Source organism: Leucoraja erinacea, chromosome 3 (assembly GCF_028641065.1).
Source record: "Leucoraja erinacea ecotype New England chromosome 3, Leri_hhj_1, whole genome shotgun sequence".
Taxonomy (NCBI): Eukaryota; Metazoa; Chordata; class Chondrichthyes; order Rajiformes; family Rajidae; genus Leucoraja; species Leucoraja erinaceus.
In genome coordinates this window covers 37476869-37493409 of record NC_073379.1, presented here as the reverse complement: position 1 = coordinate 37493409, position 16541 = coordinate 37476869, and the positions used below count along the sequence as shown (strand labels likewise).

Here is a 16541-nt window from a genome sequence, read left to right as displayed (position 1 = left end):
ATTGACGAGGCGATGGTGGAAGGAGAAGAATCTAAGTCATAACTCTGGCCACAAGATATCATGGAACAACAAATTCTGGGAAGAATTTACCAACATTTAACAGAAAACTTTGTTCTTCACTTACTAAATATTTGTCCTCGGATCTTGCTCCAATTCCATCCCTTTTCCATGTCAAGCACGATTCATTAAACAGAATAAAATCATTAACTATGAAGGACAAAAAGAGACCGACAGTGTAACCAATTTCAACAGGAACAAAAGCAAATAAACAAAAGCTGAAAGATTTCATTTCTGGCATTACTTTAGTTAAATGACAGAATCATCCACTGAGTTGTACAGGTTTTTGGGGTGCTGTAAGCCATTGAAGTACATCATCACTAGCAATAAAACAACACTTCAAGTAATTAGCCTTGGATTATTCACTCAACATTACAACTAGGGCTTTGAGGAGAAAGCAAGTCCTGCCAGTCCATTCATGTCGTTATCAGCTGATGCTCAACTCATCATGATACATTCAATGGACCTGAGAGGCACCAAGGATGCAGAAGATATGTACGACTGGCAGCAAATATTTTCACAAAGGTTTTGACGAGCAAAACACAGGCAAGACAGACTCACGTCACAGCGGCCTCTGCAGTCCGTCTGTCGTCTTTTATTTTTTATCTCGTTTGAATGCAGTTTAAAGTGTTTTTTTTTTAAAAACTAGGTATGTGTGTGGGGGCGGGGGGTGGGGGAAACTTTTAAAATCTTTCCCCTGCACGGAAAACCTGACCTTTTCTTTGTCGGGTCTCCGTTATCGTTGGGGTCTAGCACCGTGGAGCGGCCTCCAACCGGAACGACCTGGGGCTCCAGTCGCGGAGCTGCGGACTACTCACCATCGCTGAGCTGGCCGAGTTCGGAGCGCGAGGAGCAGTGGTGGCGCGCTGCTGTGACCTCGGAGATTCGGAGGCTCCAACCGCAGGTCTGGTGGACAGTAACACCGGGAGCCCGCGGGTCCCTGCTGGGAGACCGCTTTTAGGGGCTTCCGCAACGGCGATTTCTCCCGCCCGAGTTGCGGGGTTGAAAATTACCTGGAGCTGGGCCTTACATCGCCCGGCGCAGCTTTAAATGGCCATGGGACTTGCTAGCGCCCGCCAGGGGCTCCAACATCAAGACCCGGAGCGCGGCCTTGCATCACCCGGCGCGGCTTTAATGGCTGCGGGACATTTACCATCGCCCGCCGTGGGCTTTGACTCTGACATCGGGAGGAGAATGAGGAGAGCAGGGGAGAGATAAGACTTTGCCTTCCATCACAGTGAGGAGGAGATGCACTGTGATGAATGTTTGTGTAAATTGGGTTGTGTCTTGGATCTTTTTCTTGTGTGTATGACTGCAGAAACCAAATTTCGTTTGAACCTCAATGAGGTTCAAATGACAACAAATAAATTGTATCATTGTATCAAGATTCGCCCCCTTTATATATTGCAAAACATAAAATGATGATAATCGCAGTGGTCGTATCCATTGAGACAGGAGAATCATGAGGATCCTTCCACTCCCAGTCTAATTTAGCCCGTCAGATAACCTGATCTAAGTTGACTCAATAGACTTCCTCTGACATCCAATACAGTACTCAATGTCTGTATGTCTATGTTTCCATGTGGAAGTGTTGTTTTGTGGATTTTTAACAGCTAATTTCAGAGCAACAGGTAACAAAACAGCCATGCTCTGAGTGACAACTATAATGCTAAAGCATTAGCGCTCATTAGTTGGCATTGCAAACACCATAAACACCGGTATTATTTGTCAATCAAACACTATTTAAAGGTAGGGCAGCTATTTCAAAGCTTGAAGAACCTTTTAATGATGAGATTTAAGTGTTAAATGGACATGTTGGAGAGTTGTGAGTGCGTGGAATTCTCTGCCTCAGAGGGCGGTGGAGGCTTCTGGATCCTTTCAAGAGAGAGTTGGATAGAGCTCTAGGGGATAGTGGAGTTAAGGGATATGGGGAGAAAGCAGGAACGGGGTAATGATTGTGGATGATCAGCCATGATCACATTGAATGGCGGTGCTAGCTCGAAGGGCCGAATGGCCTACTTCTGCACTTATTGTCTAATGTCAATCACCTGCATTCTGAAACTGGCATGATTGCTGCTCAAAGGAAGATTAATTCCACACACTCCTTCTTTAAGAATACAATGCCCTCAGTCAACAAGCAGTAATCCCAGATCTGGATGTTTGATTGGAAAATGTTCTGATCTACTAGAACGCCAAGCTCTCCATATGTCAACTTTGCACAGTACAATATTAGTATTATTTATGCAACACTACTGTCACCTAATTTAATCAAGAGTGCAGATTGCATCTTCCACCTCTCCAAGGAGCAGCATCTTAAACCTCGCCACAAGTATTATCTGTACAATGTGGATGGCTTGATTGTAATCATGCATAGTCTTTTTGCCGACTGGATAGCACGCAACAAAAAAACATTTTATTGTACCTCGGTACAATAATAATAAACTAAACTAAAAGGGTCTTCAAGCACTGGATAAGCTGCCCAAGCGATCAATGGCATTTAACATCCTTTGCTTCAGTTTTTAAGTTTTAGATATACAGCGTGGAAATAGGCCATTCGGCCCATCGTGTCTGTGCTGACCAACACTATTTCTATCCTACATTCCAGGGACAATTTACAGAAGCCAATTAACCTACAGACCTGCATATTCTTTGGAATCGGAAACACCAGAGAAAACCCACATGGTCACATGGAGAGCATGTTCCATACAGACAGCACCCATTGTCAGGATTAAACCCAGGTCTCTGGCGCTGTAAGGCAACAATTCTGGTGCCGTGCCACTGCGCTGCCCTGCTGCACCATTGTTTCATTGTTTAAATATTTAACACAGGAAGTTAAGATGAATGCATTAACGGGAACCTGATTGCTTTTGTTTAATTGAGTTCTCAGAGATGTGGCTTAGTTAAAAAGAACATTACCTTTACACACCAGTTTGACTTCTTCCCATTGACCTTCTTGTTTGCACTTGGACACGTTGGTTCCAGACAGTGCATAAAATCTATCCATACATTGATAGTGAACAACACTTCCCAGTCTCGTGCTCTGGTACTGGGTTAGTTTGGCATGTGGTACGACTGGAGGAGACCCACAGTCAATCTCTGCAAAAGATAAAGGTCACAATATTTTCCTCTCAGTCTGGGCTCCATTAATGTCTCAGCATGCTTTTATTTATGACAGCAGTCATTAATTGAGATCTCGTAAACCAAAACCAAAAGATAAATGTTCACTCTATGGGGTACTCCAAGACCACAGGATATCCCAAAGTGTTTTTTTTTTTTGCAAATGGAGCATTAATGAACCAATAATTGCAACATTCATTATACCACCAGCATGCTAACTCAAGAATAGAATAACGGGAAATTAACAAGAAACATTACTTGTTGCCATTTTCGACATGCTGACATTATTATCCATAAAATACATTTATATGCAGGGAAGGCTCTTTAACTGGCCTGGGCTATTGGAAGCAAGAGGTCATGCAATTGTATCTCTTGGAAGGACAGAATGGTCTCAACCTGTGCTTTAAGGGTTTTTTTACCAGAGCTGTCAATACAAAACCAATTGAGGAATGATTAAAATACTAGCTCCAATTCCAAATTCAGGACATTTAAATTTAGTAAATCAAGCATTCTGGAATTTAAAGAAAAAAAGCCTAAAAACGCTAAAAAGAGTAATTATATATGATAATCCATCACAGCTTTAGTGAAGGAGAACTGAGGTCCCAACCTGATCAAATTAATCGAATCTCCTCCTCCTGCATGTGATCCATATCCCTCCATTCCCTGCATGAACACGTTACTATGCAAAAGCCTATTAAATGATCCAACAAAATTGAATAAATCTATATGAAAGGAGAAAGTATGCAGGACTAAGAGGTAAGAACACAAGGGGGGGGGGGTCTATCACAGGGGTTTACCAAAAGCATGGTGGGCTGATTGGCTTCCTGTTGTGTCCCGTTCTTTGATTCTTTGTCCAGCCATTCCCATGTTACTCGAACATGTCTCATGCCTGGTGGTACAATGGGTGCTAACATTGAGTGCGGCAGGCTCAAAGATGCTGGGAGCACATCTGGTTTTCGATTTATGAGTGAGACATGCAAACTAAATCTTCTTAAGCAGGCCCTTGGGGTCAAGAATTACTTGTTGAATGTTGCAATTATTTTGCTGGTTGTAGAAATGTTGTTTGAAAGATCATTAGAAGATTGTAATGACTATGTTCTGCAACGGAACAGACTATCTGATCATCGTCACGTATCGAACGGTAAATGTACAGCTACATTTCGAAAAGAGTATACATTAGTTTCTTCTTTATTACATTTGGATAATAACTGATAATGTGTGGAAAGGTAACCAGATCTTGCTAAATTGCTATTACGCATGTACTCATTAAACATGCATCAAAATCCGCCAAACAAAATAAATTGCAGATTAACTGCACTGGAAGCCATAAAACTGTATTATACAACTGATTTGTTCTTATCAATACCGACTCACAGAAATATAGCAGAACATCCAAAGGTGCTTCTCAGTTACCAAACTATATTTGATGTGGAGACACATGAGGAAAGGTGTGGAAATATGAGGACAGTGTCCAAAGGATTAGGAACAAAGTGTCTAAGTAAGATTAGGAGCAGTTTAAAAGAGGTGTGAGAATTGGATAGGCAGAGTGTGTATTTCAGTGCTAGGACAGGGAAGGTATGGCTGCAGAGATGGAATTATTAATATACAAACTGCTGCTGGCATCATTTACCATAAGCATACAATGGTAGAGCCATCCACTGCAGTGATATTTCAAAAGCTTTATTATAGGAGCCTTGCAACTTTATTCACCAAATTATACTGCACACAACAACAAAATTCTGCTGTTGCTGAGTTCAGTCAGCAAGTAACTACGTCAATCGATTCTGGTTCACTGCAGTCTATCTATACAATATACAATACAATACCGTTTATTGTCATTTGAACCTCAAATGAAGTTCAAACAAAATTTGGTTTCTGCAGTCATACAACAGGAAAAGAACCAAGACACACACCAACACAATTTACACAAACATCCATCACAGTGAATCTCCTCCTCACTGTGATGGAAGGCAAAGTCTTGTCTCACCCCTGCTCTCCATTCTTCTACCAATGTCAAAGCCCCCGGCGGGCGCTAGTAAGTCCTGCAGCCGATAAAGCCGCACCGGGCGATGTAAGGCCCCGATATATTTGCATTGTGCCATATTGTACTAACAAAGTTCTCTGACCTGAAAAGTAATTTCTGGTATTCTTTCCTCAGATGCTGCCTGACCTGCTGAGTGTTCCCAACATTTCCTGCTTTTATTTCAGATTTCCAGCATCTGCAGTTTTTAGATTTCTATACTCAAGGTTGTGCGAATACACCTCCCCTTTGTACACCCCCATCATGAGTTCAAAACAAAAGCATCCCAAGCCTACCCATGGGAGCATCAAAAACACGGGTTGACATGAGGAGATATTGGAAAATTTGATTCCATGGATGTTGAAAATATAAAAATATATATTTTTTTAAATTGGAATCATTCAGTATATCAGGAAGCATCAGCAGAGACAGAATCAGAATGTCAGGTTGATGTCCTTTCATAAAACAGCTTAGATGAAAGACTGAGACAAAATGCTAGCATAACTTAGCGTGTCAGGCAGCATATCTGGAGAAAATGGATAGCTGACGTTTTGGATCCGGAGAATCAGCCTGAAGAACCCGAAACGTCACCTATCCATGTTCTCCAGAGATGCTGCCTGACCCACTGAGTTAAGCATTTTGTGTCTATCTTTGGTATAAGCCAGCAACTACAGTTCCTTTTTATTATATTATATTAGACAAAAGATTGTTTACTTGAAAAGTTAACTCTCTTTTTCTCTTCATCTGTTTATTAGTTACAGCATATATCGGAACAAGTAACCAAGCAACTAGCTCAAAGATAGACACAAAATGCTGGAGTAACTCAGCGGGACCGGCAGCATCTCTGGAGAGAAGAAATGGGTGAAGCTTCGGATCGAGACCCTTCTTCAGAGTGAAGAAGTCTGAAGTCAGCAGTCTGAAGAAGGGTCTCGCCCAAACCATCACCTATTCCTTCTCTCCAGAAATGCTGCATGTCCCGCTGAGTTACTCCAGCATTTTTTGTCTATCTCAAGTTTGTGAGTTTATTGTCATGTGTCCCTGATAGGACAATGAAATTCTTGCTTTGCTTCAGCAGACAGAACATAGTAGGAATTTACTACAAAACAGATCAGTGTGTCCATATACCAATATAGAAATATATACACACGTGAATGAATTGATAAAGTTCAAATAACAGATAATGGGTTAGTGATCAGTTTTGTTCAAGCCAGGTTTAATAGCCTGATGGCTGTGGGGAAGTAGCTATTCCTGAACCTGGTCGTTGCAGTCTTCAGGCTGTACCTTAAAACCTGCAGTTTGTACCTTCTACCTGAAGGTAGTAGGGAGATGAGTGTGTGGCCAGGATGGTGTTGGTCTTTGATGATACTGCCAGCCTTTTTGAGGCAGCGACTGCGATAAATCCCATCGATGGAAGGAAGGTGAGAGCTGATGGACTGGGCAGTGTTTACTACTTTTTGTAGTCTTTTCCTCTCCAGGGCGCTTAAGTTGCAGAACCAAGCCACGATGCAACCGGTCAGCATGCTCTCTACTGTGCACCTGTAGAAGTTAGAGAGAGTCCTGCTTGATAAACCAACTCTCCGTAATCTTCTCAAGAAGTAGAGGCGCTGATGTGCTTTCTTGATAATTGCGTTAGTGTTCTCGGACCGGGAAAGAACTTCAGAGATGTGCTCGCCCAGGAATTTGAAGCTCTTGACACTTTCAACCATCGACCCGTTGATATAAATGGGACTGTGGGTTCCCATCCTACTCCTTCCAAAGTCCACAATCAGTTCCTTGGTTTTGCTGGTGTTGAGGTCCAGGTTATTGTGCTGGCACCATATGGACAGTTGCTCGATCTCTCTTCTATACTCTGAATCATCCCCATCAGTGATACGTCCCACAAGGAAATATCAGAGGAAAGGAAATATCAGAGCGTACTGCCATCAACACTGAGCGTTGTAATCTGAGAATGTACAAGAGGCTAGAATTGGTGGAGTGCATAGATCTGTCACTACAAGATGTCTGTCACACAAACACACTCTGGTAAATATTTGTGTCAGGACGCCCTAAGTAAATACTATACAGCAGGTATACATGCCTTTGTGAAGCATTGCTGGTTCGGAGGCCAGATGATAAACACATCAAGTTTGTCGTATTTAATTACTATAGAAATATGATACACTGTTAATACAATATTCCTGGCAACACCTGATCATGTTTAGCATGCCTTTTATTACCTGAACAATTGAAATGCGCTCCTTCCCACTGACCCCTCTCCGAGCAGATCATTGTGCCATTTCCTCCTTCACTTACAAAGCCAGTCTTACAACGATATTGAATTTCAGCTCCGTATGTTGTCTGTCTGATAGGTGATGACCATGTATTTGGTACTGGTGCTGGTGTCCCACAATCAACAGCTATGAAGAAGAACATCAAATCATTTTGGAAAAGCAGCATGAACGTTTATGGTTTGCATTGATTATATTAATATTAACATTTCATTCTTGTTTTCAAACGTGTTCTTTTTTCAGATCTCCCCTCAACCATAATCTCCACGTTTGCATCCTTCTAAACACCAATTCGGACTCTACTACATCCCCCATTGCTTTCATTATATCAATGCCATGTTAGTCAGGCCCACAAACTCTGGAATTCATCCTTCAATCTTAATTAAAAATTAGACAAGGTGACCTAATGGTGCTCAGTGTTAATGTTTGTTTAATAACCTACTGCGAAGCATGGAGCAACATTTTCCTCTGTTAAATGTGAATAGATAATGCTGTTGCTTCATTAACTCTCATTTACTGAACAAAGTTAAAAAAAAATGTATATCTATCTGTTATATATTAAAACTGTGTGGCTGCCGCCTGGCGTCCGTCCGGCTGCCTTTCTGCCTTTTGATTCGTTCCATCGTATGATGTCACAATGGCCAATGCTCGCAGATGTCCAATCACAATGCCCAATGCTCGCAGATGTCCAATCGGAATGGATCAATTTACATGTATGGCTGCCGGCTGCCTTTCTTCCTTTGATTCATTGCCACGCCGAATCCAGACGCACAATCGCCGAGATCTTTTCCATTTCGGTAGAGATTTCACTTTTCTTTCAAAGTATCCACTCCTGATTACATTTCGTCGTGTTTATGCACACATTTTAAATCAAATCATGTGGGTCTTTGATGATACTGCCAGCCTTTTTAAGGCAGCGACTGCGATAAATCCCCTCGATGGAAGGAAGGTCAGAGCTGATGATGGACTGGGCAGTGTTTACTACTTTTTGTAGTCTTTTCCTCTCCAGGGCGCTTAAGTTGCCGAACCAAGCCACGATGCAACCGGTCAGCATGCTCTCTACTGTGCACCTGTAGAAGTTAGAGAGAGTCCGCCTTGATAAACCAACTCTCCGTAATCTTCTCAGGAAGTAGAGGCGCTGATGTGCTTTCTTGATAATTGCATTAGTGTTCTCGGACCAGGAAAGATCTTCAGAGATGTGCACGCCCAGGAATTTGAAACTCTTGACCCTTTCAACCATCGACCCGTTGATATAAATGGGACTGTGGGTTCCCATCCTACTCCTTCCAAAGTCCACAATCAATTCCTTGGTTTTGCTGGTGTTGAGGTCCAGGTTATTGTGCTGGCACCATATGGACAGTTGCTTGATCTCTCTTCTATACTCTGAATCATCCCCATCAGTGATACGTCCCACAACAGTGGTGTCGTCAGTGAACTTGATGATGGAGTTCGCACTGTGACCAGCTACGCAGTCATGAGTATAGAGTGAGTACAGCAGGGGGCTGAGCACACAGCCTTGAGGTGCTCCCATGCTGATTGTTATCGAAGCTGACACATTTCCACCAATACGAACAGACTGTGGTCTGTGAATGAGGAAGTCGAGGATCCAATTGCAGAGGGATGCGCAGAGACCTAGTTCTGCGAGTTTGGTAACAATCTTCGGTTTAAACCAGCATCTGCAGTTCCTTCCTACACAACTAATTCAAAGAGCTGGGATTTAAGTAGTGCCTGCAGCAGTAGAGAGGAAAGGAAATATCAGAGCGTACTGCCATGTAATCTGAGAATATACCAGAGGCTAGAATTGGTGGAGTGCATAGATCTGTCACTACGAGATGTCTGTCACACAAACACACTCTGGTAAATATTTGTGTCAGGACGCCCTAAGTAAATACTATACAGCAGGTATACATGCCTTTGTGAAGCATTGCTGGTTCGGAGGCCAGATGATAAACACATCAAGTTTGTCGTATTTAATTACTATAGAAATATGATACACTGTTAATACAATATTCCTGGCAACACCTGATCATGTTTAGCATGCCTTTTATTACCTGAACAATTGAAATGCGCTCCTTCCCACTGACCCCTCTCCGAGCAGATCATTGTGCCATTTCCTCCTTCACTTACAAAGCCAGTCTTACAACGATATTGAATTTCAGCTCCGTATGTTGTCTGTCTGATAGGTGATGGCCATGCATTTGGTACTGGTGCTGGTGTCCCACAATCAACAGCTATGAAGAAGAACATCAAATCATTTTGGAAAAGCAGCATGAACCTTTATGGTTTGCATTGATTATATTAATATTAACATTTCATTCTTGTTTTCAAACGTGTTCTTTTTTCAGATCTCCCCTCAACCATAATCTCCACGTTTGCATCCTTCTAAACACCAATTCGGACTCTACTACATCCCCCATTGCTTTCATTATATCAATGCCATGTTAGTCAGGCCCACAAACTCTGGAATTCATCCTTCAACTCTTACTTAAAAATTAGACAAGGTGACCTAATGGTGCTCAGTGTTAAAGTTAGTTTAATAACCTACTGCGAAGCATGGAGCAACATTTTCCCCTGTTAAATGTGAATAGATAATGCTATTGCTTCATTAACTCTCATTTACTGAACAAAGTTTAAAAAAAAATGTATATCTATCTGTTATATATTAAAACTGTGTGGCTGCCGCCTGGCGTCCGTCCAGCTGCCTTTCTGCCTTTTGATTCGTTCCATCGTATGATGTCACAATGGCCAATGCTCGCAGATGTCCAATCACAATGCCCAATGCTCGCAGATGTCCAATCGGAATGGATCCATTTACATGTATGGCTGCCGGCTGCCTTTCTTCCTTTTGATTCATCGTGTGATTCACGCCGAATCCAGACGCACAATCGCCGAGATCTTTTCCATTTCGGTAGAGATTTCACTTTTCTTTCAAAGTATCCACTCCTGATTACATTTCGTCGTGTTTATGCACACATTTTTAATCAAATCGTGTGGGTCTTTGATAATACTGCCAGCCTTTTTGAGGCAGCGACTGCGATAAATCCCCTCGATGGAAGGAAGGTCAGAGCTGATGATGGACTGGGCAGTGTTTACTACTTTTTGTAGTCTTTTCCTCTCCAGGGCGCTTAAGTTGCCGAACCAAGCCACGATGCAACCGGTCAGCATGCTCTCTACTGTGCACCTGTAGAAGTTAAAGAGAGTCCTCCTTTATAAACCAACTCTCCGTAATCTTCTCAGGAAGTAGAGGCGCTGATGTGCTTTCTTGATAATTGCATTAGTGTTCTCGGACCAGGAAAGATCTTCGGAGATGTGCACGCCCAGGAATTTGAAGCTCTTGACACTTTCAACCATCGACCCCTGGATATAAACGGGACTGTGGGTTCCCATCCTACTCCTTCCAAAGTCCACAATCAGTTCCTTGGTTTTGCGGTGTTGAGGTCCAGGTTATTGTGCTGGCACCATATGGACAGTTGCTCGATCTCTCTTCCATACTCTGAATCATCCCCATCAGTGATACGTCCCACAAGGAAATATCAGAGGAAATGAAATATCAGAGCGTACTGCCATCAACACTGAGCGTTGTAATCTGAGAATGTACAAGAGGCTAGAATTGGTGGAGTGCATAGATCTGTCACTACAAGATGTCTGTCACACAAACACACTCAGGTAAATATTTGTGTCAGGACGCCCTAAGTAAATACTATACAGCAGGTATACATGCCTTTGTGAAGCTTTGCTGGTTCGGAGGCCAGATGATAAACACATCAAGTTTGTCGTATTTAATTACTATAGAAATATGATACACTGTTAATACAATATTCCTGGCAACACCTGATCATGTTTAGCATGCCTTTTATTACCTGAACAATTGAAATGCGCTCCTTCCCACTGACCCCTCTCCGAGCAGATCATTGTGCCATTTCCTCCTTCACTTACAAAACCAGTCTTACAACGATATTGAATTTCAGCTCCGTATGTTGTCTGTCTGATAGGTGATGACCATGCATTTGGTACTGGTGCTGGTGTCCCACAATCAACAGCTATGAAGAAGAACATCAAATCATTTTGGAAAAGCAGCATGAACCTTTATGGTTTGCATTGATTAGATTAATATTAACATTTCATTCTTGTTTTCAAACGTGTTCTTTTTTCAGATCTCCCCTCAACCATAATCTCCACGTTTGCATCCTTCTAAACACCAATTCGGACTCTACTACATCCCCCATTGCTTTCATTATATCAATGCCATGTTAGTCAGGCCCACAAACTCTGGAATTCATCCTTCAACTCTTACTTAAAAATTAGACAAGGTGACCTAATGGTGCTCAGTGTTAAAGTTAGTTTAATAACCTACTGCGAAGCATGGAGCAACATTTTCCCGTTAAATGTGAATAGATAATGCTGTTGCTTCATTAACTCTCATTTACTGAACAAAGTTTAAAAAAAAATGTATATCTATCTGTTATATATTAAAACTGTGTGGCTGCCGCCTGGCGTCCGTCCGGCTGCCTTTCTGACTTTTGATTTGTTCCATCGTATGATGTCACAATGGCCAATGCTCGCAGATGTCCAATCACAATGCCCAATGCTCGCAGATGTCCAATCGGAATGGATCCATTTACATGTATGGCTGCCGGCTGCCTTTCTTCCTTTGATTCATTGCCACGCCGAATCCAGACGCAAAATCGCCGAGATCTTTTCCATTTCGGTAGAGATTTCACTTTTCTTTCAAAGTATCCACTCCTGATTACATTTCGTCGTGTTTATGCACACATTTTTAATCAAATCGTGTGGGTCTTTGATGATACTGCCAGCCTTTTTGAGGCAGCGACTGCGATAAATCCCCTCGATGGAAGGAAGGTCAGAGCTGATGATGGACTGGGCAGTGTTTACTACTTTTTGTAGTCTTTTCCTCTCCAGGGCGCTTAAGTTGCCGAACCAAGCCACGATGCAACCGGTCAGCATGCTCTCTACTGTGCACCTGTAGAAGTTAGAGAGAGTCCTCCTTGATAAACCAACTCTCCGGAATCTTCTCAGGAAGTAGAGGCGCTGATGTGCTTCCTTGATAATTGCATTAGTGTTCTCGGACCAGGAAAGATCTTCGGAGATGTGCACGCTCAGGAATTTGAAGCTCTTGACACTTTCAACCATCGACCCATTGATATAAACGGGACTGTGGGTTCCCATCCTACTCCTTCCAAAGTCCACAATCAGTTCCTTGGTTTTGCTGGTGTTGAGGTCCAGGTTATTGTGCTGGCACCATATGGACAGTTGGTCGATCTCTCTTCTATACTCTGAATCATCCCCATCAGTGATACGTCCCACAAGGAAATATCAGAGGAAAGGAAATATCAGAGCGTACTGCCATCAACACTGAGCGTTGTAATCTGAGAATCTTCCCCATCAGTGATATGTCCCACAACAGTGGTGTCGTCAGTGAACTTGATGATGGAGTTCACACTGTGACCAGCTACGCAGTCATGAGTATAGAGTGAGTACAGCAGGGGGCTGAGCACACAGCCTTGAGGTGCTCCCATGCTGATTGTTATTGAAGCTAACACATTTCCACCAATACGAACAGACTGTGGTCTGTGAATGAGGAAGTCGAGGATCCAATTGCAGAGGGATGCGCAGAGACCTAGTTCTGCTATAGAAATATGATACACTGTTAATACAATATTCCTGGCAACACCTGATCATGTTTAGCATGCCTTTTATTACCTGAACAATTGAAATGCGCTCCTTCCCACTGACCCCTCTCCGAGCAGATCATTGTGCCATTTCCTCCTTCACTTACAAAGCCAGTCTTACAACGATATTGAATTTCAGCTCCGTATGTTGTCTGTCTGATAGGTGATGACCATGCATTTGGTACTGGTGCTGGTGTCCCACAATCAACAGCTATGAAGAAGAACATCAAATCATTTTGGAAAAGCAGCATGAACTTTTATGGTTTGCATTGATTATATTAATATTAACATTTCATTCTTGTTTTCAAACGTGTTCTTTTTTCAGATCTCCCCTCAACCATAATCTCCACGTTTGCATCCTTCTAAACACCAATTCGGACTCTACTACATCCCCCATTGCTTTCATTATATCAATGCCATGTTAGCCAGGCCCACAAACTCTGGAATTCATCCTTCAACTCTTACTTAAAAATTAGACAAGGTGACCTAATGGTGCTCAGTGTTAAAGTTAGTTTGATAACCTACTGCGAAGCATGGAGCAACATTTTCCCCTGTTAAATGTGAATAGATAATGCTGTTGCTTCATTAACTCTCATTTACTGAACAAAGTTAAAAAAAAATGTATATCTATCTGTTATATATTAAAACTGTGTGGCTGCCGCCTGGCGTCCGTCCGGCTGCCTTTCTGCCTTTTGATTCGATCCATCGTATGATGTCACAATGCGCAATGCTCGCAGTTGTCCAATCGGAATCGATCCATTTACATGTATGGCTGCCGGCTGTCTTTCTTCCTTTGATTCATTGCCACGCCGAATCCAGACGCACAATCGCCGAGATCTTTTCCATTTCGGTAGAGATTTCACTTTTCTTTCAAAGTATCCACTCCTGATTACATTTCGTCCTGTTTATGCACACATTTTTAATCAAATCGTGTGGGTCTTTGATGATACTGCCAGCCTTTTTGAGGCAGCGACTGCGATAAATCCCCTCAATGGAAGGAAGGTCAGAGCTGATGATGGACTGGGCAGTGTTTACTACTTTTTGTAGTCTTTTCCTCTCCAGGGCGCTTAAGTTGCCGAACCAAGCCACGATGCATCCGGTCAGCATGCTCTCTACTGTGCACCTGTAGAAGTTAGAGAGAGTCCTCCTTGATAAACCAACTCTCCGTAATCTTCTCAGGAAGTAGAGGCGCTGATGTGCTTTCTTGATAATTGCATTAGTGTTCTCGGACCAGGAAAGATCTTCGGAGATGTGCACGCCCAGGAATTTGAAGCTCTTGACACTTTCAACCATCGACCCGTTGATATAAACGGGACTGTGGGTTCCCATCCTACTCCTTCCAAAGTCCACAATCAGTTCCTTGGTTTTGCTGGTGTTGAGGTCCAGGTTATTGTGCTGGCACCATATGGACAGTTGCTCGATCTCTCTTCTATACTCTGAATCATCCCCATCAGTGATATGTCCCACAAGGAAATATCAGAGTGTACTGCCATCAACACTGAGCGTTGTAATCTGAGAATGTACAAGAGGCTAGAATTGGTGGAGTGCATAGATCTGTCACTACAAGATGTCTGTCACACAAACACACTCTGGTAAATATTTGTGTCAGGACGCCCTAAGTAAATACTATACAGCAGGTATACATGCCTTTGTGAAGCATTGCTGGTTCGGAGGCCAGATGATAAACACATCAAGTTTGTCGTTTTTAATTACTATAGAAATATGATACACTGTTAATACAATGTTCCTGGCAACACCTGATCATGTTTAGCATGCCTTTTATTACCTGAACAATTGAAATGCGCTCCTTCCCACTGACCCCTCTCCGAGCAGATCATTGTGCCATTTCCTCCTTCACTTACAAAACCAGTCTTACAACGATATTGAATTTCAGCTCCGTATGTTGTCTGTCTGATAGGTGATGACCATGCATTTGGTACTGGTGCTGGTGTCCCACAATCAACAGCTATGAAGAAGAACATCAAATCATTTTGGAAAAGCAGCAAGAACTTTTATGGTTTGCATTGATTATATTAATATTAACATTTCATTCTTGTTTTCAAACGTGTTCTTTTTTCAGATCTCCCCTCAACCATAATCTCCACGTTTGCATCCTTCTAAACACCAATTCGGACTCTACTACATCCCCCATTGCTTTCATTATATCAATGCCATGTTAGTCAGGCCCACAAACTCTGGAATTCATCCTTCAACTCTTACTTAAAAATTAGACAAGGTGACCTAATGGTGCTCAGTGTTAAAGTTAGTTTAATAACCTACTGCGAAGCATTGAGCAACATTTTCCTCTGTTAAATGTGAATAGATAATGCTGTTGCTTCATTAACTCTCATTTACTGAACAAAGTTTAAAAAAAAATGTATATCTATCTGTTATATATTAAAACTGTGTGGCTGCCGCCTGGCGTCCGTCCGGCTGCCTTTCTGCCTTTTGATTCGTTCCATCGTATGATGTCACAATGGCCAATGCTCGCAGATGTCCAATCACAATGCGCAATGCTCGCAGATGTCCAATCGGAATGGATCCATTTACATGTATGGCTGCCGGCTGCCTTTCTTCCTTTGATTCATTGCCACACCATAACCAGACGCACAATCGCCGAGATCTTTTCCATTTCGGTAGAGATTTCACTTTTCTTTCAAAGTATCCACTCCTGATTACATTTCGTCCTGTTTATGCATACATTTTTAATCAAATCGTGTGGGTCTTTGATGATACTGCCAGCCTTTTTGAGGCAGCGACTGCGATAAATCCCCTCGATGGAAGGAAGGTCAGAGCTGATGATGGACTGGGCAGTGTTTACTACTTTCTGTAGTCTTTTCCTTTCCAGGGCGCTTAAGTTGCCGAACCAAGCCACGATGCAACCGGTCAGCATGCTCTCTACTGTGCACCTGTAGAAGTTAGAGAGAGTCCTCCTTGATAAACCAACTCTCCGTAATCTTCTCAGGAAGTAGAGGCGCTGATGTGCTTTCTTGATAATTGCATTAGTGTTCTCGGACCAGGAAAGATCTTCAGAGATGTGCACGCCCAGGAATTTGAAGCTCTTGACACTTTCAACCATCGACCCGTTGATATAAACGGGACTGTGGGTTCCCATCCTACTCCTTCCAAAGTCCACAATCAGTTCCTTGGTTTTGCTGGTGTTGAGGTCCAGGTTATTGAGCTGGCACCATATGGACAGTTGCTCGATCTCTCTTCTATACTCTGAATCATCCCCATCAGTGATATGTCCCACAAGGAAATATCAGAGGAAAGGAAATATCAGAGCGTATTGCCATCAACACTGAGCGTTGTAATCTGAGAATCTTCCCCATCAGTGATATGTCCCACAACAGTGGTGTCGTCAGTGAACTTGATGATGGAGTTCACACT

At 42.5% G+C, this 16541-nt stretch overlaps 1 protein-coding gene across 1 annotated transcript in view; it reads right to left on the bottom strand.

The window, feature by feature from the left end:
* The window catches only part of susd1 (sushi domain containing 1), a 92007-nt gene that overhangs the window by 28118 nt on the left and 47348 nt on the right, over window positions 1-16541 (bottom strand). Inside the window, exons 13-19 of the mRNA XM_055632440.1 lie at window positions 14938-15117; window positions 13183-13362; window positions 11322-11501; window positions 9513-9692; window positions 7411-7590; window positions 2974-3153; window positions 125-207 (exon numbers count right to left, since the gene is read on the bottom strand). Coding sequence (XP_055488415.1) covers window positions 125-207; window positions 2974-3153; window positions 7411-7590; window positions 9513-9692; window positions 11322-11501; window positions 13183-13362; window positions 14938-15117 — 1163 coding nt within the window. The remainder of the gene's footprint in view (window positions 1-124; window positions 208-2973; window positions 3154-7410; window positions 7591-9512; window positions 9693-11321; window positions 11502-13182; window positions 13363-14937; window positions 15118-16541) is intronic.